The sequence below is a fragment of the Asparagus officinalis genome, chromosome 1, assembly GCF_001876935.1.
Source record: "Asparagus officinalis chromosome 1, Aspof.V1, whole genome shotgun sequence".
In the NCBI taxonomy this organism is placed as follows: Eukaryota; Viridiplantae; Streptophyta; class Magnoliopsida; order Asparagales; family Asparagaceae; genus Asparagus; species Asparagus officinalis.
In genome coordinates this window covers 11,644,738-11,671,718 of record NC_033794.1, presented here as the reverse complement: position 1 = coordinate 11,671,718, position 26,981 = coordinate 11,644,738, and the positions used below count along the sequence as shown (strand labels likewise).

The window sequence follows — 26,981 nt, the reverse complement described above, 5'->3', positions numbered from 1 at the left end:
GAATTAGGGTTTGATCAGCGTCGAACTAGGATTTGATCGGCGTCGAACTAGGGTTTAGGTAAAATTAAATTAGGATTTTGGAGACGGAGAGAGGAGAGAATGAGAGGTGAGAGATCAGGGAAAGTCGGAAGTGTCGAGCAAGCGATTCCATCTCTCTCCCTTGTTTTCACCCGGGCAACAGAGAGAAAGGAGGGAAAAATACGTATCGGTTTTTCTGCAATGAAAATTATTTTCTTTTTCTTTTTTGTTTTCTTTCAAACCAAACAGTAGAAACCCGCTTTCTCTTTTATTTTCATTTCCTTTCTCTCCCTTTCTATCAAACTAAATGGAGCCTCATACTACTAGCATTTAGACCCGTGCAAAGCACTGTTTCTAAAAAGATTTTCTGCAAATATTAAACATGTTACCAAAAGAAAGTATTCTGCTTTAGATATGAAGAAGTAGATTGTTTTGGTGGTGGTCTTTTGATGAATGTAGATTCTTAGAGGATTTTTTACAGGTTTAGTCTCGCTCTAATATTCCTTTTGGGTTCGGAAATTTGCGTCGTGACAAGTTCATGCCAGTAACATATGACCATCATCATCAATCAAATAACAAAAGTGTCCGTTTCTAGAAGAAAGAAAGTGCATAGTCTTTGTTTAAGAGAATAAACATACTCTGTTTCTAATGCGATATTATTTGATGAAAACATCAAAAACAGAAAGAAAAACATTTTTAGGCCTTCATGCTATGTTCTGCAGTCGCTCAAAAAGGGGGAAAAGCGAGAAGAAGAAATTCAATTTGGTGACTCTAGTTGACTCGAGGTCCAAATAAGTGATGAATAGCCATATATATACCCTCCATTAAATTCCGCTGCCAGTTGACATACCCACACCCAGACCCACGCACACTGACTCGGGCCCCATCGACCGCTTCTCTGTACCTTGTACCTAGCTACGGGTAAAACAAGCGTAGGAACACGATAAGCTCCCGTCAACAAACAGCATCTCCCCTTTCTCTATCTTCGTCTCTCAAATCGAAGTAAAAAATTGCGAAAATTCATCGAATTCGTTTCTTCAATCGGGAATTTCGTCGCTGGATCGGGTTTTTCTCTCACTTGATTCGTCGGATCTTTTCGATGCGATGCTTCTTGGCGTTACTGAGAGGGGCGTCGTTTGATCTCTCGATCGGAGCTCGGATCGCGCCTCACCATGTCCTGGCTTTCCTTCTGGCGATCCCGGAATCGTTTCTCGTTGGATGAGCTTCGGTACGTTTTCTGCTGTGTTTTAGATTCTTTAGGGTTTCGATGCGATTGTTGAATAGAATTTCGAGATTTTTTTTGTATGTGATGATGTTTTGATTTGGATTCTAGTATGTTCGATAAATGCGGGATCTTTGAGTAGATACTGGATTTTGACTGACTCGAATCGCACAAATTTTGATATTTTAGCTATCACTTGAAAGAATCCAAAAGCCCTTGTATGTGGGAAAATCTGCTATTTTTAATTCGAAGGGCAAATCTTTAAGAACACCAAACAGAATATGTGAAGAAGTTTAGAGAGGCAGCATCTTTGGCACTAGTGGCAGTGATTAGGCGGAATTTGGAAGTAACATAAGGTAGAATAAAGATATAAGAACTAATTTAGATGGTTTGACTGAGTGCAGTGAGCACAAGAGAATCCGTGCTTCAAGTTGAGGAACAAAAGTAGAGTCCTAAGGCATGCAAAGAGAATTGCAATTTGATTCAACTCTGCAGCAAGTGTATCCAAAACAAATGGTTGTTAATAGAAGAACGGCATTTAATCGATGATTCAAGTCACATTGTGGTTATGCAGATATTGCTATATGACGTGTAATTTATAATGAATGCCAACGGTATGGACCGTCCATTTATAGTTAAATGCTCGACCGTGTGATCTCAAAGTCTCCTTGGGTATGCTACTACCATACTCATATGCACACACAAATATGTACGGACATATACATACATACAGAGAGATATTTCTGTGGAAACTGCTTAAGCTTTTATGGAAAATGTTGGACCATCCTTTGCATCATTGGCAGTATTTATTTTTGTCCTACACATCCAAAATAGTTTATACAAGGCGAATCAAGGTTTCACTTTACCCATGTACCAACTGATAACTTTCTGTATAGCTAAAGGATCCGTATATTGGTAACTTGGGGACTTCTTGCTTCATCTGTTCCAAGAATCCGTAATATGCTAACTTGGGGACTGCTAGTTTTGGAAGAAGTCTTTTTGATGACCTCTTGTGCTTGTCCCTTTGGTCTGCTGTTTGATCAGGACACTGTGACCCAGGTCCCTAAAATTGGAATGAATGGTAGAGCATAGGTCGCAAGCAGTTATATGAATATGCGCAAGAATAAAGTATTTTTCATGCGTAGATCAAGATGAATGTTGAGGACTATTCTAAAGAATATTCCACCATGGAGTTCTCCTAGGGCTTGTTTTGATAGCCATTTTCATAGGAAAGTCTCCAGTAGATGTGTAAGTGGCTACTGCCGTAGGTAATTGGAGGCACTAAATATGAAGGATAAAGTATAAAAATGGAAAATTACTTTAAATGAATTGATCTATATTAGTTTAGGGTAAAAAGGTATAGTCCTCTTGGTCTATGAATCAAGTAGCTCAAAATGGATGAAGTGAAGGTAGTTGCTTGAATCTATAGTTTGGTGTATAAGAATTGTTAGTCCAGCTATTCAGTTGTAACCAAAACACTTTAAACCATTAAACACTAACACTTGTTGGGTTTTATGCATTAAATTATGAATCCATGTTAAAATATAAAACAATAACCCTTAATCCTCACCACAACTTAGGAGTTTGGTGTAATTGTTAGGGACTTTCACAATTCGCTTCCATATGATCCATTAATAAGACTTGAAAACAATTGATCTATAGTCTTTTGGGCATCGTTGAAGATCAATTTAAGTAGAACTGGTTTTCATTTAACGTTTTTATCTGACCATAATCTGGTGATCTGATATTTCTATGTAAACTTCAAGCAATGATCTCCCATAGTTCCTCGCCGCTCATTTATCTGTCTATCTATTTCTCTTTGATTTAATTTCTAGGTTTCACTTCTTAGGAATAATGGTTGCATTCATGTCCTCAAACATGATATTCCATGTTGGTTAATGAGTATTGGTGACATGATAGCTGTATTCTAAATTTCATCATCACAATCATAAGTTTGTGGCCATCTCAGCTGTAACCTGCTCGTACTTGTTTGAAAATTTAAAGCTAACTCTGTTTTTACTAAACACTAAACTATTATATATTGCAGATATCTAACCGATCAACTTCAAAGGGTTCATATTGTGAATGAAGTTAACAAGGTAAGTGCTTTTATCAATAGATGTTACTTTTTGTCACATGTTTATTTAATATTTTCCGCACTAAGTTAGTTCTTGTGATGAAGGATTTCGTCATCGAGGCTTTGAGATCAATTGCTGAGTTGGTAACATATGGCGACCAAAATAATCCTTCTTTCTTTGAGTGAGGCAGAATGGATCTTTTTCTTTCTTCTTTGATTCTGATCTCGATATTGCAATTGGTTTTTTTAAATACTGTTGACCTCTCTCTTCAGGTTCTTCATGGAAAAGCAGATTATGGGTGAGTTTGCACGCATATTGAGAATTAGTAGAACTTCAAGAGTTGCACTTCAATTGCTGCAGACAATGAGTATTATGATCCAGAACCTAAGAAGTGAACATTCAATTTGTAAGTGTGGCTAATGGCAGAGGAACTAAATGAAATTTGTAATGTTTTGGTGTTCTCCTGTTTGTGAATGAATGAAAAAAGTAATGATTCTCAGACCATTAGCCCGCAGAACAATGACAGCTGCTAGCGCCTGATTGGAGAAAAAGGGGGAAGAGATCCTTTATTTTTTCTCCTCCGGCCAATAGCAGTTCTTGGTCTGTTGACATGGTCAAATTAGCATTTTTTTCAAATAAAAATTGTATGTTTAAATGTACTGATGCTTTTTTTTTTGTTTGGTACAGATTATATCTTTAGTAATGAGCACATTAACTACTTCATAACATACTCTTTTGACTTTCGAAACGACGAGCTGCTGTCTTACTACATATCTTTCTTGCGGTTTGTAAACATGTTTGAATTTATTTTTCAATTTGTTTTAATTTTATTGTTTTTACTATCTGATCACTTCTATCTTATCTCAATGGATAATACTGAAGCAATCATTTTTGTCCCTTGCAGGGCAATAAGTGGAAAGTTGAACAGGCAGACAATCTCATTGCTTGTGCAGAGTCGAAATGTATGGACGTCATTTCTTTAACCTGAGCCCTGCAATTTCCTGTATTCAATTTACTTGTCAATGTATTTATATAAAAATACTTAAAAGACAGTAACATGACTAGTATTTTGTATTTGTGCTCAGTGAACTACTGTGCTGGTTCTAGGTTTAGTAAAATATAAGAACAACTTCCATATTAATTGTCATGTGTAGAAAAATGTCTTTCTGGTTGGCCATGCATTCCTTCTGGACCTTATTTATTCCTTACAGACACCACATTCAGAAGATGGTATAGAAAATATAGAGAGAGAGGCAGATCTTTCAACTATCTGTTTACAGGAGTGTTGAGATGGATTTGGGGGCAAACTAGTTTGCAACGGAACAGAGACGCCTAGGCTTCTGGGATGGATCAAGATTAGTTTTTTGTGTGATATGTGGAATTACGAAATGGATTTATGAATATGTGATTGAATTTGGGGTGAGAAAGACTGCTTAGGTCTACCTCAAGAGTGCTTATATCTAGGGATTTATTTATTTATTTGCTTCTTTTTACCTTGATTTAGAAATATCACATGATGGAGGCTCAAGGGAACGGAAGTTTTTGGCAATCAGAGAGGGAAAGATATCTAAGGTTATGAAGTAGTATTTTTTATTAAAAAAGTTGATAGGAAATGTTTAGAATAGCTGAAACTAAAATTTAATAGAGACTTTTTAATTTTTGAGTGCGAGGGAAAGTAGAAGAAAGTGAAGCGTAAGCAAAAACTTAGTCAGCCAATATGGAACACAGGATATATAGTTACGGAAATTCCTGGCAATGTAAGTAACTTATGACCCATAGTTATGGCTTTTAGCTCAACTTGCTAATTTCAGAGCAAAAACCTCCTTAGTTGCATAAAGGCACTTTTCAACTGCATTACATTGAAACCATAAGTACCTCCTGCTTGCGCCAGATTGACTTTCACTTTATCGCACACTAAAAAGAGCTAGAAAGGGGACCCTGTTATCTTCTATCACTATGTCTTCTATGGAACAAACTACTTGCAGATGATATTCAATTTATTTTAATGCTTGTCCATTCAGAAGATTAAATGCTTTGATTAGAATCAGAACCTTCATGAGGCGCTATACATATGACTAGAGCCATTCATGTACAAACCTTTGTTCCAAATTAACTGCCTAATTCAAATTCTTGGCCATATCAATGAAGCACTCTATACTTCAACTTCAAGTAATCATCTGCTTTGCTTTGTTAATGCAATACTTCCCAACGCCCCTCTCATTTTCCTTGGGAGACTATGACAATTGACCAACTACGTATTCTGAAGCCTATTCAAACGAAAAGTCAGAAGTTCATAAGCATGTTTGACATTTGTAGACTATTAACTACCAAGGTTTTAAATATCGGTTATCGCAAATATATTGAATGGCCAAAATTCATATAAGATATTGGTTATCAGGGATTAAGTGGTAAAAGTCGGAATGTCATATCGTATAGTGAGCACATATAGTACAATGTCCTAAAATGTAATCTAAGCACATTTAATGAAATATTAAGAGGGTCTTCGAGAGAGATCACCAATAATCGAGTGAGAAATTTGTGAGTGATTGGGGGAAAGAACAGTGAAGGCGGAGAGAATTAGGGTTAAATGATGAGTGGAAGTAAAGTATAATATGATAGCACGGTTTTTGTTTGTAGGTTGGGTATGAAAAAAGAGGGTTTTTGCCTCCAAACCCGAACCGGTTCACTAAGAATGTAACTTGTAGAAAATTGGGTGATTTTTAACCCACGAGAAATCGGCCGCTTTATGAGATATACAATCAGGACAAATCGGCCAAAAACGATATGCAATAAATTTTTGCAGACATTGTATTAGTCATATGGCCCAATACCTATATGTCGGCGATAAATCGATGAAATCGACCTATTTTTAAAACAATGTTAACTGCTAAATCTGACAATTATAATTTGTTTGTTGCACATTCAAGTCTTACCCCAAACACAAGTATGAAAAATAGGTGAACTATTTGCATCCCGACTATTCAGTATAATGGTCACTTACAGAGATTGTGTCGATATTTGTTTCTTTGGCTGACATCTTAGCTCTATGGTAGCAAAATATTAACTAGATAAGTGCATGCTTCTTTTACTTCATTTCTAAGATCCCATATATGTTATCCTTATGTTATCCTTCTTTGTGGTTGTCCTTATTTTGCTGTAATAGGATGAAATACTTGCTTTTCCTCTATATACCGAAGCAATAAAATACGCTTTCCATGATGAAAGTATGGTCCGTATAGCAGTACGTGCATTGACACTTAATGTCTATCACGGTAAGTTGGTAAGGTCTCAATTCCATTGATACTCTTTCTTTGATCTGTGTTCTTCATGGCGATCGTTTACCTAACTTTTCTTATGTATCTTCTGTTTTTCAGTCGGAGATGATTGTGTCAACAGATATGTTTCACGCAGACCGCTATCGGATTATTTTTCAAAATTGGTTGAATATTTCACAGACCAATGTATCAGCCTAGATGAATTCTCCTCACAAGCTTCTGTGTAAGAATATATATATATATATATATTTTTTCTAAAGAAGTATTTGCAAATATTACAAATTTGTAGTTGTCAATGACTCAACTATTTTAAATGCATATGTTTGGGTGTTGTCAAAACGATCACACACTTTTGGTAGAACAGTAGAAATTTATGGTTCGAAGTTATCAAAGGGTTCAGAGCTCCAAAGCATCCTAAGTTCCTACCCATCATATTATTCTATGATAACAATTTCCCTTTTGTGTTTCTCACACCTCCACACTCTTAGTCTTGTGACTGATGATCACGGGACTGAATCTTGGAAACAGCATCTCCGCATATGGGGGTAAGGCCGCATACATCTGACCCTCCCCAAGGCCCACAATGGTGGGAGCCTCATGCACTGGGCCACCCTTGTTCCTAACACATCCCTTGTTAAGTAACAAGTCAGCCAGCCATCCATCACAATTCCTCAGTGTTCTTTTGGAGACTTTAATTGCCCTTCCCATTTGACCATTATCCAGACGACTATTACTGGAGCATCACCATTTGTTGCTTGCTTCATGCTTGGTAAACCTCCACACTCTTAGTCTTTTCATCTCTATATTCTTTTCCCTCCGTCTTTCCATTATCCTGTGTTTAATTTTCTCTAGTAGGTTGTGGGGAGTTACGTTTTGTAGCTAATTAAGTGATCTACTCATCCAGTAGCAAACTTCAGAACTTTGGAGCTAATTCTTTCTGCTATCATGTAAATTATTACCGAGTTCATTCCTCCATTCTCCCTTCCTACCCCTCACTGCATGCAGACCACTATGCATCCGTGATTTGGGAGAATTTGCAGAAGCTTGAAAGAAATTGGGATTGCATGTATATTCGTCTTCTTCTAAATATATTTTCTTATATTCGTCTTCTTCTAAATAAGTAAATATATTTTCTTCATATATCATTTCTTGTTTGTCTATAAAGACATCAGTATTTTAACTATCATCTCTTTATTTCTGCCTCTATTCTTACGAAAGTTGATGAAATAGAAGACAACTTATATTACTTCAGTGATGTCATATCTGCTGGTGTTCCTGATATGGGAAAATTAATATCTGATAATGTATTGCGGCTTTTAGTTTTTCCACTACTTCTGCCTACATTGAAACGTCAGATAGCTGTAAGTTTGCTTTACTTCCAGGGGTTAATAGCTAACTCTATGCTGTGATGTTCTTAAATGTTTGTTTGCTGCTAATGACTGTGTAAATGCAGGGTTCACAAATCAGCATCACAACGTGCTTATATCTGCTTTGTTGTATATTACGCATTGTAAAAACGAAGGATTTGGCAACTATTATTGCTTCCACCCTCTTCTGCTACTCAGATATTTTCATTTTGAAATGTGAAACAAGACCTAATGGCACTGACTCTAAGTATGGTGTTTCTCAACCATACCGCCAGGAAAATCCGGATTCTGTTGTTGAGGAAGAAGATTCTGAAAGTTCAGGAGCTAATCTGAGTGCAGTACATTGTCCAAGTCCACAGCGCAATGGTTATGGTTCAAATATTACATTGAGGTAGCTTCTCACTTACTGATTCTTCTAAACTGAGGGTTTATTTATTTTTCCCCCCGCTTTGATGTCAATAGGATACAGACATTTAAGATGAAGAGTGCCAAATAGGATTTGCTAATGTAATTGGTACCGATTCATCTAGTTTTTTAGTCCTCCAGGGAAAAAAATCTTTTTTCTTAATGGTATGTATAATTCAACCCAGGAGAATTTTCAAAGGCATATTTAATTGCAGAGAATAGTTTTTGCCAAGTTGTATGCCTATTTAAGAGCGGGGGATGAAATTGACCTTTTGCTGCATGTAGATTGTCCTTTTAGTGCATGCATATAAGAGTTCTAACAAAAATTTACTACCTTTTTACCTATATAATGAGTTCTTATTTACTTTGTTAAGTACTAAGAATTTGTTTGATGCTAACCTCCTAGTTGTACAACAATAAAGTTATAAGAACTCTATGTATACAGGTACTACACTGCCATCTTCAGTATTACCTTACACTTGTTGCATACTTGGTTTAAAAAATAAAAAAAGGATGTGATAATTGTTTATTTAGTAGCAAAGATGGCCTCTAATACTGCAATCTTTTGAAGGGTAGAACTATCCCTTTGCACTTGTTCTTATTTCATGCAATTTGTTGTTTAAAATTTATTCTTGCTATTCTGATTTTCTGCTAGTAATTCCAGGGAAATATTGCTTTCATTTATCATAAATGGAGATGAGAGTCATGCGTTGGGTTCTTTGACCTTACTTTCTACGTTGCTGCAGACCAAAGGTTATGGAACCATCTTACTTAGCACTCATGAATTTATTATTTTGTTACTTTGTTTATTGAAATTTGAAATTCTTCACAGAATTGGACGAGTCAGTGCTAGATGGACTTGGTATTCTTCCTCAAAGGAAGCAACACAAGAAGCTTCTACTAGTATGTATTACTGATTTATTTTCTGTTACTTCTGCACAACTTGCTTTTGCCTTGTCAGTTATGAGGTGATATTAACTACATTTTCGAGGCTCGAAATTGTGACAGGTGAGTAAACTACAGTGTGAGGAAGTCTAACATGCAAAAATTCCATCTCCTTTGGAATTTTTGTTATGCAGTCTTGGTCCTGGACTTTTAGTCAATGATATATTTTCTCTCGGATATTAATTGATAGGGAAGTGAATCAAGTGACAGTTTTTGGGATTTTTGATCTTCCCAAAGGCAAAAGAAGAGTTCAATAATGTAACTAATATTAATTGCGTACAAGATGAGTGTCATTTGCAATCATATGTTTACTTCATATGAATTATTCAAGTAAAATTAAGCTGATATGCCGTTATCACCTAAAAATAATTAGGAACATGACTACAATACAGTTTAGAATGATTGTGCCAAAAAAATTATTTAAAAAAAAAACTTTTCAAGAATGGTATATCCTTCTAAGTTCATCATGTAACCTGACTATTGTTATTAATAGTTTTAGGTTCTTTCTTTATTCATTTTTAACCGGATATAATCTAGTTATTGCCAATGACCGTCTCAAGTGGTAGAAGGGGTCTGGGAGTGGGGTTCAGGGATGGGGCGAGTAATGTGAAATCTCAGTAGACCCCAACAAACCCAATGCCCCAAACAGACAAACACCCAAACCCCCACCACAAGAAAATAAAAAAAGATAAAAATCTTGGACGTTGAAGGTAACAATAAAAATTAAGGAGAGAGTTGTTCGGTTGGGTTTTATGGTTCTCTTCTATAAGATCAAGATTCTTCATTTTTAGAGATTCTGAGGAGACCTTTTAGAAGGGATGCTGATATTAGAGTGTTGCATATTGACCTCAGCTAAGTAAAATCTTTATGAAATGAATTACGCAAAAATGATGTTTTGCCCAAATGTCATAGACTGAGATTATTCTTTAATTTTAAAAGTTGTGTTGATCATTTTTTATCTGTTCTCTCCTATTAACTTAGAATATGACTTGAAGCAGGAAGCTCTTCTAGTATTTGTGGTATAGTTTTTCTATTTGCCTAATTATGTTCCTTTCTTTTGGTAAGTTATATTGGTTTGTTTTGTTTTGTTTTTTGTTTTTGTTTGCTCTTTTAGTTATAGCTAATCATATTCTACGAAGTACATAGGTTAGTAGAATATTTGTCTTTAGGGATACATTTAGTGTCTGTTTGGATTGGGTATAATGTGAGGTAGAGGTAGGGGACTCATTAATCTTCTTTGGGAATTCAGTTAGAGGGTGAAGTGTTCCTCCTAGTTCCCCTAAGTCCACCCCTAACAATACAAAAAAAAAAAAAAAAAATCCTCCTAAACTGGGTGTAACACGAAGGAAGGTAATTCCCTTAACTTCCCTTCTCTTCTCTCCCTTATTTTTCCTTAACTTCCCTAATCCCCAAATGAAGTCCTGACATGTCCTTTGATATTTGAACGTGGTACTCCAGATTATTAGTCATTTTGCAAGGACGCAATGACCAATCCTCCACCTTAGTTCCCTTGTACAAAGCATCTATAATGTGTAATTGTTAGTTTACTATGCAATTTTCATTTTTGAAGCGCACAGTCTCCAGGATCTATTATCAATTGGCAGGTTAATTATTGATAAATATGCTTCCAAACACATCTGTATATTTTCCCTCTTTTTTCTTCTTTAGCCAACTTTACTTACTGTAGCGCTTAGCCATAAAGTACATCCTAACAGATGCATTTTGTTGGAAAACACATATTAGTCGATTAGGACAAGGAGGGAATGAGATAGTACACGTCATCGGTTCATATGGCATTAATTAATGAGTCATCTCCTTTTATCAGCTTACCTACAAGTAGTTCTATTCTATGAGCAATTTGGTCTAACACAGCGTAAATATTCACAATCCTATGGAGGTTTGACACCATATTTGACGATTGACATAGTGATTTGCCCAAGCAGTGATATATATATATATTATATATATATATATATTATACTATATATATATATATATATATACTAAATAGATAGATAGATAGAGAGAGATGAGACGGTATCAACGTGGATGAGAGAGAGACGAGAGCAGACGACGAGAGTGAGTATGCTGTGGTTCCACACCAAATTTTTGGTGCTTGGTAGTTGAGGTCGGCACAATCCACTTACTCTATTCAAATGTGGGACCACATTCACATGGAGTGAGGACGATGCATGGGAATATGCAATCATCTTGAATGAGTGGAAGAGAGATAATGTCACTCTCATACCAAGCAAAACTTATTTGTCTTGGTGATAGCCCAAGACATTACCATTTTTCCCATATATATATATATATAAAAATAATATATAATTATATATATATAATATTAATATATATAAATTAATTTGGAATGCATGGGTTTGAAGGACATTTGTGATTTCCCCATAGAGCATTAAATGCCCGCCCCCTCCAAAAAAACAACAAAAAAAGTGTTTGGAATGTAGGACTTGATTAAAGGAAATTATAACAAAGAAAAAAAAATTGATTAAAAGAACTATCTTCATGACATTATTTAAAAAATTATGAAATAATATTTTAGTACAACCATATTTCTCGTATTAGAATCAGAGATATATGACATTGTGATGGAGTAAAGACAACAATAATATATTTTTATAGAAATCAACTACTATAGACCTCAAATTAACTCAATATTCATTTGATTAATTATAGTGAACGGTAATAAGAAAAACCTTTTTAAATTTAAAATAAATGAAATTGAAATATTCAAATACATGATAGATTTAAATTCAAATAAACTGTTTTTGAGATTACATTGGACAAAGTTAAGGATTAGGGAGAAAAATACTATAACCACTAATGAAATTTTGTTTATTGCATTCGTGCAGCAATGCTAGTATAGAGTAAAACTAGAACAAGCTTAAGTGGATATGAGTTCTTGTCCACCAACTTTTTAATCATTTGATCTATCTTTGAGATGTGTCCTTGATGTGTATCACACGCTAGGACAAATTCCAAAGCAAAATCAATGGTCAGAAAAATTGGTAGACAAGAGAACATATGTGTGTGTGTATAAAAGCAATATGGGTATGCTTGGTATCAAACACCAAGTTTGGTGCTTGGTAAGAAGGTGGAGGAATCTCAACCATAGATGTGAGTGAGATTAGTTGGATGGAAAGTACAACCACGTGACACCTTTTCTCTTTGTATTTTACAATCTTAAATGTGAGGTTGAGATGCATCCACCCTACTACCTTGCATCAAGTTTATGCTTGGTGCGAAGCATACACATCTCTCTCCCTCTCTCCCCCATGTGTGTGCGAGCGCGCATGCGCGTGTGTGTGCGTGTGCGTGCGGGCGTGCATGTGTGTGTATGTGAAAATGGGTATGAGGTGGCAGCTTCTTTGTTAAATGAGCTAACCAAGAAATATCCACATGGTGAGAGTCACCCTATTTGTGACATCAAAAGGTGTGGGTCTCACCTCCTCCATCTCTTGGTAGCTCATTTATCTAAATTAGCCACCACATCATAACCATCGAACTGTGTGTGTATTAAAGCTCCTATAAAGTTAAGTGAATAGGAATTTGTTATCCTCAAAATTTTTTTATCCATTGATTTAATTTGAGATTTCTACTAGCATGTGATATAAATCAATGTACACATCTCAAAGATACCCTTCATGTCTAGCACAAATCTCAAAGCAAAATTAAAGGCTAAAAAAAGTTGGTGGACAAGAGTTCGTATCCACTTAAGTTTATAGGAGTTTCTCCTTCTTCCATAACCCGAGATCGGAGAAAGTAGAGATCAGACGGCCCTATGGAGAATGTGATCAGAAATCCATGATAGAGTCCAACCACAACGACTGAATTTATTATCTTCATGCATAAGGATAATAGATCTAGTAGAAAAGATTTCTAAATCATCACAAACCTTTCTTTTTTTTCTTTTCTATTTCAATTTCTTGATTATTATATGATGATTTCATAACTTTCCATATATATATATATATATATATATATACAGAGAGAGAGATGGTGCTTAGTACCAAACACAAGTTTTTGTTTGGTATGAGCTGTACATATTCCCCTCCACCTCATTCGAAATTCGGGCCACAATTCAACATGGATTGGGAGGTATGTGTGGGAATTGGAAGAGTAGGATGAGAATATGACAACCACTACCTAAAAAGCACACAATTTGTGCTTGTACCAAACATACCCTTTTCTCAATATATATATAATATATATATTATATTTCATTTCTTGATTATTATATGGAGTTTCTTAACTTTCCATATATATATATATATTATTACCTTATAATATATATATACTTATATGCATAAGACCCTTACATAAAAATACACCCCCTCCGCGCTTGCAATTCTGTAAAATGAGAAATATCTGGCTCCCCAATTCAACGAAATTTTCATCCTGTGGACATTGCTGTAGATTAGGCTAGATTTATTTGTGAGATGGACCTTGAGGAGTGAGGACCATTGATTATGTTAAAAAAACAGTGATTGATTTCTGATGTTCATACAGCAAGCTTTGGTTGGTGAAGGCGCGGGTGAAGAGCAGCTATTTTCTCCAGAAAACAATGTGGTTAAAGATTACATTGATACTGAGCTGGAGAGAGATCTGCAAAAGCTTAAGGTACTTTCATCCTTTTTTTTACCTTTAAAACCTTTTGTTTCTTGAGATGCATTTAAGTTGTGGTGCAACCATTTTGTGCAGTGTTTACTTTTCTTTTCTTGCAATGTTCTACATTTCTTTTCTTGTGGTCTATGAATACCTTCGGCATTAAACATATTTTCAAAATAGGGTCTTTTATATATCATCCTTTAAATCCTTAATATTTCCATATTAGACAAATATTTGAAATGATTACTTAATCCCATATCATTTAAGTCACATTAAAGTAGTACTTTTGCTACCACAACGATCGCAAATGTCTCCTACTTTCCTGTCATTAATATCTTCTACTCATGCCTCATAATACGTTTCCACTCTTTTGCATATCCCTTAATATCAGTTAGTTTAGCTAGAATGATAATTGACATATTAGGCATTCATACATGGCCTTTATCACATATTATTAGGATAACCAGGATTTTAACTATAGATGGAGGGCCTTTTGTTTTGATCCTTTGCAATTTCCAATATCTAAGCACATCTGAGGCTGGATGCCTCATTTTGAACAGAGATGCAGGTAGGAGAATTGAAATATAGGAAGGAAAAAACTGCTCTATTATATATACACGAAAAAATAAAATAAAAAAGAAAACTTTTATATACTTGTATTCTTGTGTCTGAGTACTGCTGTACAATAGTTCTGTCCTTGTTGGAATATAAAATTCATATCCATTCATAGATAAAATTCAGTGTATTATTCTTCCCTTCATAAGTGGATTTATGTTTCTTTAGATATAAAATTGAAATTTGGTATTTTTTTCGTGCAGGGTTGCTATGGGCTTTCATGTTGTTGTGATGTATCAGTTAGCCCTCAAAAACATAGATACCAGGTCTGCCTTGTATGACTTATACTTTCTTCTTCTTCTTTTTCCTTCCGTTTCTCTTCTTCAGTCATAATCTTTTGAAAGGAAATAAGTTCACGTAACTATTCTTACAAAACTAGGATACAGGAAAAGCTAAAATTGTGCAATTGATTAGGGAGAATAAACTTAGCAGAAGAGCACTAATAACAGAAGATCACTAATAAGTCTTCCAATGAGGTAGATACTTAATATCATTTGTTAAGGATCTAACTTTATAATAATTGAGAATACTATTAGCTTATATCTGAAAAATATACTTTATTGGCACATCAACCTTATTCCAATTAAACTATGTTACTTGGGTACTCCTAACCGAAGCCGTACTTGTACGGTTGTACCCGACACATACCCATATTCATACTCAAACTCTTTCTTTTATAATAACTAATAATACTATTAGCCTTTTTCTGAAAAATATACTTTGTGGGCACATCAACCTTATTCCAATTGAACTATGTTACCTATATACTCCTAACTGAAGCCGTACTTGTACCCGACACAACCATATCCATACCCAATCTCTTCGGACACTTCTTGCATATATGTATACAATTATTCGAGCATGTACTCGCTTATGCAATATATGTTCTAAGTTAAAACACCTCATACACTTCTTGAATGCATATCCTACTCTTCACATCCACTTCCTAAAACTCGTTGGACATTGGTCAGGTTACAGACTATTATTTTAAAGAATTGTTTAGGTGTCTAGTTCAAAAATGATGGTTTTCCAATTTATAATCCACCTAATAAAAGAAACATAAAAATATTATAGGAGTTCTAATTCTCATAACACGTGAATGAAAGAATATTGATCTTGAATATATTATTAATTTCAATATATATTATATGTATGTATATATATACTAGTTGAGATGCACGAATATCATGATTATTTAAATTGATAAAAATAGAGGAAAAATAAAAAAAGAAAACAAAGTTCTTTTTATATTGATCATCAACTCAATAACCTCTCTCTCAAATAAAATATTATCATTGTTTCCTTTTAACCCAGACTGTGGTCACGTGGTCTACTATTTATGAGTTATAAACGCATTAATATAGTACAATATCTCTATTTATTAGTATCTTGAAGTCTTCAAAAGATGGGTGATTATTCAATTCGCGAAGGACTTTTGCATATGAATTTACTTGCAATATGTCCATTAAACTTTTAGTCGTGGTTTGACTCATTCACGTTAACTTTTAGTTGATGTTTCACTCATATTTATATTATCTAAAATAATATTCTCATTCAATTTTATAGCTCATTCTCTATATCATAGAAGTAAAACTGAAAGTGTGAAGAATTATTTTCTTATGAAATTAGAACAGGGAGATTATGATATATTTCGCTATATGCTCTAAATATAAAAAAAATCTTTGATGCAAGGTCCTTATCAAATCTTACCCTAAATGATGTGAATAAAAAAATACTATTATAACTCACTTGTCTAGGACAATTGTATTGTATATAGGATACATAACTTATCTGGAATATCCATATCTTCTAAGTAGATTTTGCTGTTTGTGAGAGCAACATGTTAGAGGCTCGTATTTAAACTTTTTGGCTCTATAAAATACACAAGAATTTGGAGTGCATAGCTTATATATCGTAAAGAACATATCGATTCATGAAGAATTTTTCCTAATAATGATATTATTACAACGATATTACTATTCAATATTAAATAATTTTATTATATAAGATTATATGATCCTTTTTAATAAATTATAAAATATATATATGGAAACCTCGATGCTTATAGCCAGTAGTTGGGCTCCACAAAATAGGTTAACTTTATATTGTAGTTTGTTATTTGTAGTACTATTAGCAATGTCATTACCTTTCCTGTTTATCTTATTATTCACACTTTTCTGATGTAAGTTTTCTTTTGCTAATCATTCAATTTGTTATATTTAGTTTTTATAATATCATAGGTTAGAATATTCTCTTCTATTTAAAAAGTGTTGACATGATTTTTTTAAAATATATACATATGGTAGCAATAGTATATACTTCAGTGTTACTCAAATATTGGGTTGAAGCCTATTTAGAGTGAGGTCATTTCTATGCTAGAATGATGATATAGTGATTACACAGTCTAAAAGTCAAGAAAATTTTTTTTACAAAGAAAAAGTAATTTAATATGTTAAATTAAGAACTAATTTATAAAATATATATGAGCAGTGCAGATAGCTATAAAAAGTAAGATATATATCTTCATAAAAATTTCATAGTAAATGATCAACTATAATCATCCTAATTTAAGCATAAATAATTATTATTTTAGTTACTAATTTGATACGCGTAACTATAGAATGATTATGAGCTCGCGATTCAGTATCATCCGGGGAAGGCGAACGTCGTGGCAGATGTTTTGAGTAGGAAGCGTCGACATCAGATTGTTGTTTTGAGGTGCTCGTTGTACCGAGACCTTACACCCTTAGCTAATTTGATTTTAGGCCAGAGATCGGTACGAGCAACGTATTTTTGGGGGCTATGTCAGTGCAGTCGTCTTGGAGTGATAGAGTGGTCGAAGCTCAGCTAGAGGATTTTTGGATTCAAACCCGAAAGGGAGATATTTTCAAGGAGCCCAAAGCCGATTGGACCGTTGGAACAGACAGAGGCTTTCGAATGAAAGACCGATTGGTTATGTCAGTTGGTGCAAAGCTGAAGGAGTTGCTTGACGAGGCGCATCGTTTTAGGTACACAATGCATCCAGACACAACAAAAATGTACAAGAGCCTGAAGAGATATTTTTGGTGGAGCGGTATGCGTAGGGAGATAGTAGAATATGTTGTTAGATGCTTTACCTGTCAGCAAGTGAAGGTAGAACATCTGAGACCAGCAAGAATCCTACAACCTTTACCCATTTCGGAATGGAAATGGGTGGATATTTTTATGGATTTCATTATGGGGTCACCAAGATCGAAGAAAGAGAACGATTCCGTTTGGGTGATAGTTGATCGGTTGACGAAGTCAGCACATTTTATACCAGTGCGGACTACCTACATCGTCGAGACTTATGCGAGGATCTTTGTTCGGGAGATAGTTCGATTACACAGAGTTCCAGAGACGATCGTATCAGACCGAGGCTCAATTTTTACTTCACATTTTTAGAGGAGCCTCTAGGATTCATTTGACAGCAAATTATCATACAGTAGTGTATTTCACCCACAGACAGATGGGCAAACGGAGAGAGTGAACCAAGTCTTGGAGGACATGTTAGATGTTACGGGCTTGCATCCTAGACTTCCAGGGTAGCTGGGAGGACAACGTTCCTTTGATCGAGTTTGCTTATAATAACAGTTATCAAGCGATGATTGATATGACTTCATATGAGGCATTGTATGGGAGACTCTGTAGATCCCCAATTTGTTAGGAAGAACCGGAGGATAGTCTGTTGCTTGGGCCGAAACTTGTGAGACGGACTACTGAGAAGGTAGTATTGATTAGGGAGCGTATTCTTGCTGTTCAGAGTCGGTAAAAGAGCTACACGGATCAGAGGCGATGACCATTAGAGTTTCATATTGTAGATTTTGTCATGTTGAAGGTATCGTCAATGAAAGACATTCAACGATTCGGCAGACGAGAAAAACTTGCTTCGAGATATTTTTAGGATTTTTGAGCGTGTTGGAGTTGTGTCATATAGATTAGACCTTCCAGCACGATGTCTAGTGTATACGATGTATTTCATGTGTCAATGCTCAAGAAACACCTACGCGACGAGGAGCAGCAGAGGGTGATTGATACACCTGAGATCGAGATTCAGATAGATTTGTTCACCATTGAGGTATCAGTTTGCATCCTTGCTAGAGAGTACAAGAGTAAAAAATAGAAATTGAGATTGTATGATGCTGTAGGTAAATAAATAAATGTTATTAGAGCTCATATTTATATTAAATTTAAAAATAATAATTTAAATTATTAAGCACCAAATATTAGCTCATGTGAGAAAGTAAAGTAATCTATGTTCTATATATGTATATAGTCAATCAATCAAACGTATTACAATTATGATGATCATAGTCAAAATTATATGGTGGGTTCATATTAAATACAATTTGTAAAAAATAGTACATTAAAGTTAAAATCTTTTTAACCACTATATAGATTGTCTGAAATTTTTTTGTATATATAAACTATACTGTCTAGGAATAGTGATGTGCACACTTAACTATGATCTAATAATTTTAAGAACGATTTATTCTTCAATATCATCATTAATTGATGTATATGTGCATTACACTGAAAACATAATGAAAATTTAGAGAACTACAAAATAAACACCCACAAAAGTTTTAAAAAGTGTAAAAGAACACCCTAAAATTTATAATTTACAAATACACAAAATTATTAAACATTACATTGAAATCAATGAATTACAAAAAAATCATTGAAAAATTTCAAATTTTGGAGGGATAATTTGTAATGTACCGATACTTAAGGGTGTTTTTTTTGTAAATTTTAAATTTAATAGATTTTCACTTTTCAAAAAAATTATGGGTAATATTTACCATGAAAAGTTTTTCCTAAACCTATACGTTTAAAAGGTGTATGATAATTTTTACAAAATTTTAATTTTCTAGGGGTTAGTAATTTTACATATTCATTTTAGTGTCTATAAGTTAGAAATTCTCATGGTGTTTTTTTGTAAATTATGAATTTTAAGGATTTTTTATAATTTTTTAAATTTATTGGCCTTTTCTATAGATTGTAAATTATTTATAGACTATTTATAACTCCCATGCTTTCAATTTACTAATGAATTTGAAAATTTTAGAGTGTTTTTTATAAATTTTGAATTTTAAACGTTTGTTTGTAATTTTTGAAAATTTTGAAACTTTAAGGGTGTTTTCTATAAATTATAAATTATGTAGGGGATATTTATAATTCTTATATTTTTAATGTACTGTTAGGTCAGAAACTATCAGGATTTTTTTAAATTTTACAATTTTGAGGGTTTTATTTTGTAATTTGTAAAAAGTTTAGTGTGTATTGCAAATTTCATAAATTTTTGGGGTTTGTTTGTGTTATTTGTAGGTTTTTAATATGTTTATAGGTTTGAAAATTTTAAGGTATTTTTTATAGATTTTGAATTTTTAGGGGTGTTTTTGTAATTTTTAAAACTTACAAGATATTTTCTCCAAAGTTAAAAAGCTCTCAGTTTCTAGTTAGCATATATTTTTCAGGTTTCTAAATTGAGATAACTGATAAGTAAAATTTATAATTTTTAAGATGCTTTAATAAAAATTTAAATTTGTAGGGCCGTTTTTGCAATTTAAAATACTTGGAGAATATTTTTTACAAAGCCCAAAAACTTGTAGGTGCTGGCTAGCATATTTTTTTTAGATTTCTCTACAAACTGAAATAAGTAAATGATTTGAATTATATTAAACGTATCTATTTTATCCAATAACATGTTAAGTCTCATTATGAATAAAATAAATCATTTGGTTATCAGTTCAAAAAAGATAGGGTAATTAGAATAGATTAGGATAACAATGTAATATTTTAAAAAAACTTAGGGTAATATTGACCATAGAAAGATTTTTCCGAACTCGTATTTTTAAAGAGAGTATGATTTATATAGCCATGCCCCATTACCCTACCCTTTACAAATTTGTTGTATCATATACCGATATCTGTACATGCACCCCTACCCGTTTCCATGACTTTAGAGGAGGATGATAACTTTGCTGTGTATTTCACTTAAAGATTTGATCAGGGACTAGGATTGGGAGCTTGTATCTACATGTGTAATGTGAGAAGGCAGAGTGAGCAGCTGTTGGCTTCATATCTTGAAACATATATTTCTAGGACCTGAGAAGCTAAATTAAGAGTATTTTTTCTGCATATCCTTAAAGATGGAACTTACTAGGTGCCCGAGTTGTCCCTAATAAGGACCCAACACATGCTTTCCCCATCTACACTTCCAGAGGAGGTTAAGTATGGTATCTAGAATAATGTTAGTTGCTGCTGAAACTTGATTGGGTAGGAATTGTAATGGCAGGTTCCAAGATGAAGACCAACCTAGTGCCTTTTCTAAGCAATGTCATTTTAAATATGACATCTGTCAAAAATTCATGTGTTCTACAACTATTAAAAATGTGAAAACTAATATTAGTGGCTGGCCATTGCAGAGTACAGAGTCAATGCTTCTCTCTTCTTGTATACCACTTTTTAAATGATATCTTTTGGAAGAATTAGTATCGCATTGTGAGGATGTTTTACACAATTAGATTCACATGTGCTTGCTCTGAACAATTTCACTGCACAACAAGTTCATTGCATTTGCCAGATACTAGTTTCAATAACTTCCGAGTCAACAATACTAGAGAACTTTCAATTCCATCTTCTCACTAAATTGCAGATGGTTATTAAGTAAATGCAACCCTAGAATGCAGTGATATGCAACATGATGGGTATTACATTTTTCAGGTACTCGATGCATTAGCGGACCTTTTCTGCAGGTCTTCGCTATCCGCAGAGACGTTATGGACCGGGGGTTGGCTTTTACGTCAATTGCTCCCCCATGGAGAGGAAGAATTTACCACTAATCATCTTAAGCAACTAAAGGTATAAAACTTTTCTTACACCATAAAGTTTCATGTGCGGGTCTTTGTTGGATGTTTGGCCTTTATGCCGCTCAACCTCATTAGCAATATAAGCTCAACCTTTTTAGCGATTATATTATTACCCTCATGCTGCAGATGAGGGCTTACATTAGAATTAGGGCAAACACCCCAGTATAAGATTCTGCGTAGAATTAGGGCAAACACCCCAGTATAAGATTCTGCTACTGTGGGGCGTGGTGAGGGCACTTCTCTATGCTGTTTTGCTTTCACATTGCGGAGATGCTGTTGCAATGACTCACACTTGTGACTCCAGGTTATAATGGAGCAAACTTAGATATCTAGCAGTATTTACTTGCCTTCTAAAAATTGAACCCTGATTATGTCAGTACGTTAAAAGGTACAAACTCTTAAGTTTCCTTATCCGATGGAACGTGTTTGGCAATGATTATTCTGAAGTGGGAACTTTCCGTTTTCCAACTTAAATTGACAAAGCTGAAGATTCTTCTGAGTAGTAAATTCCAGGGGATGGGGAGCTGGGATTTGAGAACATACAGTAGTTGTTTGCAAGTCTTTGTTGCTTAAATGGGAATGTTGGAGGGCATTCTTCCAACAGGCGGGAAACTGAGATTTCTATACTACATTTCCCTTTATTTATTTTATTTTACTATGCAAGGAAAATCAGTTTTTCTTCTTGTACGCATCTTTTCCTGGTGCTTTGTTAAATTTTGACCACTAATGGTTTATTCTGAATACCTTTCCTCACTTCTTTGAACCCTGATTTACATCCTGCAGTTATGCATATGCATGCAGACATTGATTGCATCATTCAACTAATTGTACATGCATATCTATTTTCTGCACTATGATACACTTAGAAGTAAAGAAATTATAGTTATGTGACTTATGTCAGTGTGGGCTTTTTTTTCACTTAGAGAGTTCTCTCTGAACAGGATGCACACAAGTACACTACAGCTTATCTGAATGAGGAAATTAAAGGAAGCTGGTCTGATATGCTTTTATTAGTTCTAAGAGATGAGTGGAGGAACTGTAAGAGAGGTAAGATTGAAATATCGTTGAAATTAATTGAAGGATTCATGTTTACTTCATTTATAAACATTCTAGTATTTAACTTATTTAACCAGCTATCGAGGCTTCATCACCTCAACGAGACCCAAAATCCATTCTTTTGCCACCACGAACATGCTCGTCCGAAGGTTAGTTATGTTGAAATATAACTTGTGCACATCTTTTACTTGCATTTTAATTGTGGCTGGATATGGGCACATATTATGTTATCTAGATAGATTTTCATTTCAGCTTTGTAGCATTCCAGGTGACTCGTCTTTTGCTGCTGGAGAAAGAATGTGCGAGGTGGTGAAGGTTGGTTTCTTTCACCTATCTTCCCTATATTTTATTGCCATAAATTCATAAATTTTATCTATGCTGCCACCATTCTCTGCATAGGCATGCACGAAACATGACCTACATATTTATGGTCATGCTTACTTATTAGTCTGGATTCAGGCTCATTTAGTCACGGATATCTTTGTTGCTGTCCTTAGGAAACATGACTGATATGTATCTATGTACAACTATTACTGTTCACGCTTTGATTTCTTTAAATGGAAACATGCTTGAAACAGAAGCTATAGAATGCAGCTTAAACCATGGTAATGATTCATAGAAAGTGAGATGTATGGATAGATTTGTGTCTGAGCTGTCTTGAGGTAAACCATTCAGTATTCCATGTGACATGCTACCAGGATTAATATTTGGATTATTTTTACTTGAGTATATTAGTTCCAGCACCTTCTTGGTGGTTGCTGGTCTTTGATATCCTTAGAAAATGGTTTCTAAGTGCCATCACATGCGTTGTCCTCTTTGCTGCTTGAATGTGTGGAAGGGTACTGGTTCTGAACTCTGTTAAGGGGTTTTTGGTTTGTCTTAAAAGAAAAGGATACAATGGCACTGCTAAATGGTTGATTATAGGGATTTACTGGACCTTTCTTTTTTCGCTTAAACTTGGCTAGTGAGCTAGAACTCTTGAAGATGACAAATGAACTAGTTACAATAGGGAAGTCAATGGAAGAATACAAGTAGGAGACTTATTGACATTGGTTATGGGATTTCATGGTGTTCTTAATTTTCAGAATTTCCACTTGTAGAAGAATCTGAAAGAATACTAGAAAACTGGAGTTTGTGCTGGTAAGGGTACCAGTTCTAAACTCTGTTATGGGGATTTTGGTTTCTCTTAAAAGAATAGGATACAAAGGCACTGCTAAACATACATACAATGGTTGATTGTAGGGATTTACTGCACCATTCTGTTTTGACTTAAACTTGGCTAGTGAGCTCGAACTCTTGAAGATGACAAATGAGTTAGTTACAATAAGGAAGTCAATGGTAGAATACAAGTAGGAGACTTATTGACATTGGTTATGGGATTTCATGGTGTTCTTAATTTTCAGAATTTTAAGAATACAAGTAGGAGACTTATTGACATTGGTTATGGGATTTCATGGTGTTCTTAATTTTCAGAATTTTCACTTGTAGAAGAATCTGAAAGAATACTATGGTTATGGGATTTCATGGTGTTCTTAATTTTCAGAATTTTCACTTGTAGAAGAATCTGAAAGAATACTACAAAACTGGAGTTTGTGTTGGTAAGGGTACCAGTTACTAAACTCTGTTAAGGGGATTTTGGTTTCACTGAAAACAAAAGGATACCATGGCACTGCTAAACATACACACAATAGTTGATTGTAGGGATTTACTGCACCATTCTGTTTTGACTTAAACTTGGCTGGTGAACTAGAACTCTGGAAGATGACAAATGAATTAGTTACAGTAGGGAAGTCAATGGAAGAATACAAGTATGGACTCGTTGGCGCCAGTTACGGGGTTTTATGGTTCTTACTTTTCAGAATTATTGTAGAAGAATCTGAAAGAATACTGGAAAACTGGAGTTTGGGTTGGTAATTGTGTTCAACTATGACGCCACCTCCTACCTTACTGGAGGTGAGCAATCCAGGTGGCATTGTCTCTAGTCCCAAGAGCAAGTTTATGGTTGAGTGATATTCTGATGCCATAGGCTTGCACTGTGCCTATAGACTATAGAGTATGTTCACCTGCTCGAGTTTTTAAAAAAATGACCATGGGACAGAGGGGAAAAGATAGTTTCATAAATGTACAGGGGCAAAACTCACTTCTGCATATAGTTCACCCAAAAAAGTTAAGGACTGTTTGTTTTGTAGCATATATTCTCCAAAACTTGTACACTATTGCAAGGGGCAATTTCAAGAGCTTACCATGCTTTGTTGTTTTCAGGTGTTTGTACTTCAGCGCCAACTTCTAATTTTCTCTTCTGGTGGATATATACCTGATCAGCCCCCTCTCCATACTCCAGTAAGTTCTCCTGTACATTCAAGAGCAGAGACTGCTGGTCTAGATGTTTTTCCTCCAAAGCTGGGCAGTGAAATAAATTTAGGTAGGATATATGGCATAATTTCTATTATTTATTGTGTTGAACTGATCGGTTGAAGTTCTCATAGGAACTCCATGTATTTTTTTGTTCTCCATGGAAGGTTATTAGCTAATACTTATAGTTTGAAATATGTAGATGAAGCAATCCCTTGTAGAATAGCGTTTGAGAGAGGAAAAGAACGCCACCTGAGCTTTTTAGCAATCTCTAAGGGCACGTCTGGTTGGATTCTCCTTTCGGAAGAATTTCCCCTAAAGCAGCGAAGTGGAATTGTTCGCGTCACAGCACCCTTGGCTGGTTCAGATGTACGTCTTCGCTTTTGTTTAGCATATTACTAGTTCAACAAACACATTTCATGATTTTACTTAACTGATCTGGTAATGCAGTCCTCTAGAACGATTCTTTTAGCGGGATTTATTTCTTATTTGGTTTTGGTTTGATAATCATTCCATAGACGTATAATTAGCTTTTCTATCTCTTATACTTCTGCTAATTGGGGTCGAGGTTCGTGATAGAAATTGCAGAATGAAGGATGGTTTACGAGTAAATATTTCATGAACTGTTAAAGCTATTTGTAGCATATTGGTTCCACAGTTCCACTTAGTATTTCTTTACTTCTTTTGGAGAACTGCACTGCTTGTTCATTTAGTTAGTTTCGCAAATAAGCATGTCAGCAGTGGTTTGTTTGGCATCGTCATTTAACATGATATTCCATCTTTTTGCTTGTGCCATTGTAGTCTCATTTCATCTTGAATACTCCTGTATCCGCATGAGCCAGCAAGTGTAGGTCGCTGCAATTATCTACAAAAAATGTAAGATGTACCTATTCTTTGATATTTTACTGTAGGAACATTGACACAAAAACCGTCAGTGTTTTGATGATGTAGATACTGGTCAGTAAGGGAGTGTTAATCATTACTTGGAGGCCTATCTTTTGAAGAGATCTAATTCAAGTTTTTTATGAATCGGTATTGAGAACGAGATTAATATTAAGGTGTTGGTGGTTGACCAGAATCCTAAAGACTTCCAGCTTGTGAATGGGATCACTTGCATTCAATTCTGTAACCTCCATTGTTCCCACTTGTTCTTTGAAACTAGAATCTGGGGCTCTTAACTTGTTCTGGGTTATCGTTGGATAATCGCTTTATACAAATGATATGTCTGTGCAAATATCTTCTACATAGGAGCCTAATTTGTTGAAAATTACCATGTATCATTTTTCTTAGTTTTTCCTTTCATAGATTATCTTCATATAATAGCTTTTGTAGATTGTCTTTGACGAAAAAAGTAAAACTAGTGACGAATTCCTATTTTCTATCAGCCCAGAATTGATGAAAGACATCCAAAGTGGTTACATTTGCGCATTCGTCCATATTCTCTACCCTATTTGGATCCCTTGAAATTTACAGCTTCGGGGAAAGGGAAAGCGAAGGTGTTGGTTGATGGCAGATGGACCTTAGCCTTCAGGGATGAAAAAGCTTGCAAGGCAGCAGAGTCTATGGTCATCGAAGAGATGAATTTGCTGCACAGCCAGGTGGAGGAGAGAGTGCAATCTCTACTCAACGAAGATCCTATTATACCTGAAATTGCGTCAAATTCTTCAAGTAGTCCTTCAGACTCTTCACAAACTAGCAGTGGCTGATGGAGTTGTTGGAAAAACAGTAACTGTCAGATTTGATGGTACAGAGAGCAATGAGGGGCTGGTGCTTGGTGATCTTTTGCCTGTGCTTGCCTCCATTTGTATACATCATCGGAGAATACAAACCACTGATGATTAGCAGTAGTATAGATTCTCTGATAAGTTCAGCAGTTTAACACGAAAGTGTAAGAGTTTGAGCTGTATGAGTTGGCAGCGTGGCTGAATCCAATTCTTTGTATATTATTAGTTGTATCTCACACTTTATCATATCCTTGTAATATCCATTCCAATAGTCAATTCTTTAACAAATTTTAGAGCAAAGATGAGTTTGTACCTGCCATGAGAAGAAAAAAAATGTAAGTGATGAATGGTGGTGGTTTATGCGAGTGAGAGGGTGGTGTTAATGATAATGCAAAACGTTGCTGATTA

At 34.8% G+C, this 26,981-nt stretch overlaps 1 protein-coding gene across 1 annotated transcript; it reads left to right on the top strand.

Moving 5' to 3' along the window:
• Positions 946-26,981, top strand: LOC109850008. The gene is made up of 21 exons (XM_020419905.1): positions 946-1,246; positions 3,288-3,339; positions 3,423-3,499; positions 3,591-3,724; positions 4,006-4,102; positions 4,223-4,280; positions 6,482-6,590; positions 6,693-6,814; positions 7,766-7,954; positions 8,047-8,351; positions 9,030-9,118; positions 9,198-9,268; positions 13,838-13,948; positions 14,755-14,817; positions 21,296-21,433; positions 22,383-22,488; positions 22,575-22,646; positions 22,766-22,812; positions 24,760-24,919; positions 25,052-25,218; positions 26,235-26,981. Exons 1-21 carry the CDS (start codon positions 1,191-1,193, stop codon positions 26,553-26,555), a joined length of 2,544 nt encoding a protein of 847 aa, XP_020275494.1. The 5' UTR covers positions 946-1,190; the 3' UTR covers positions 26,556-26,981.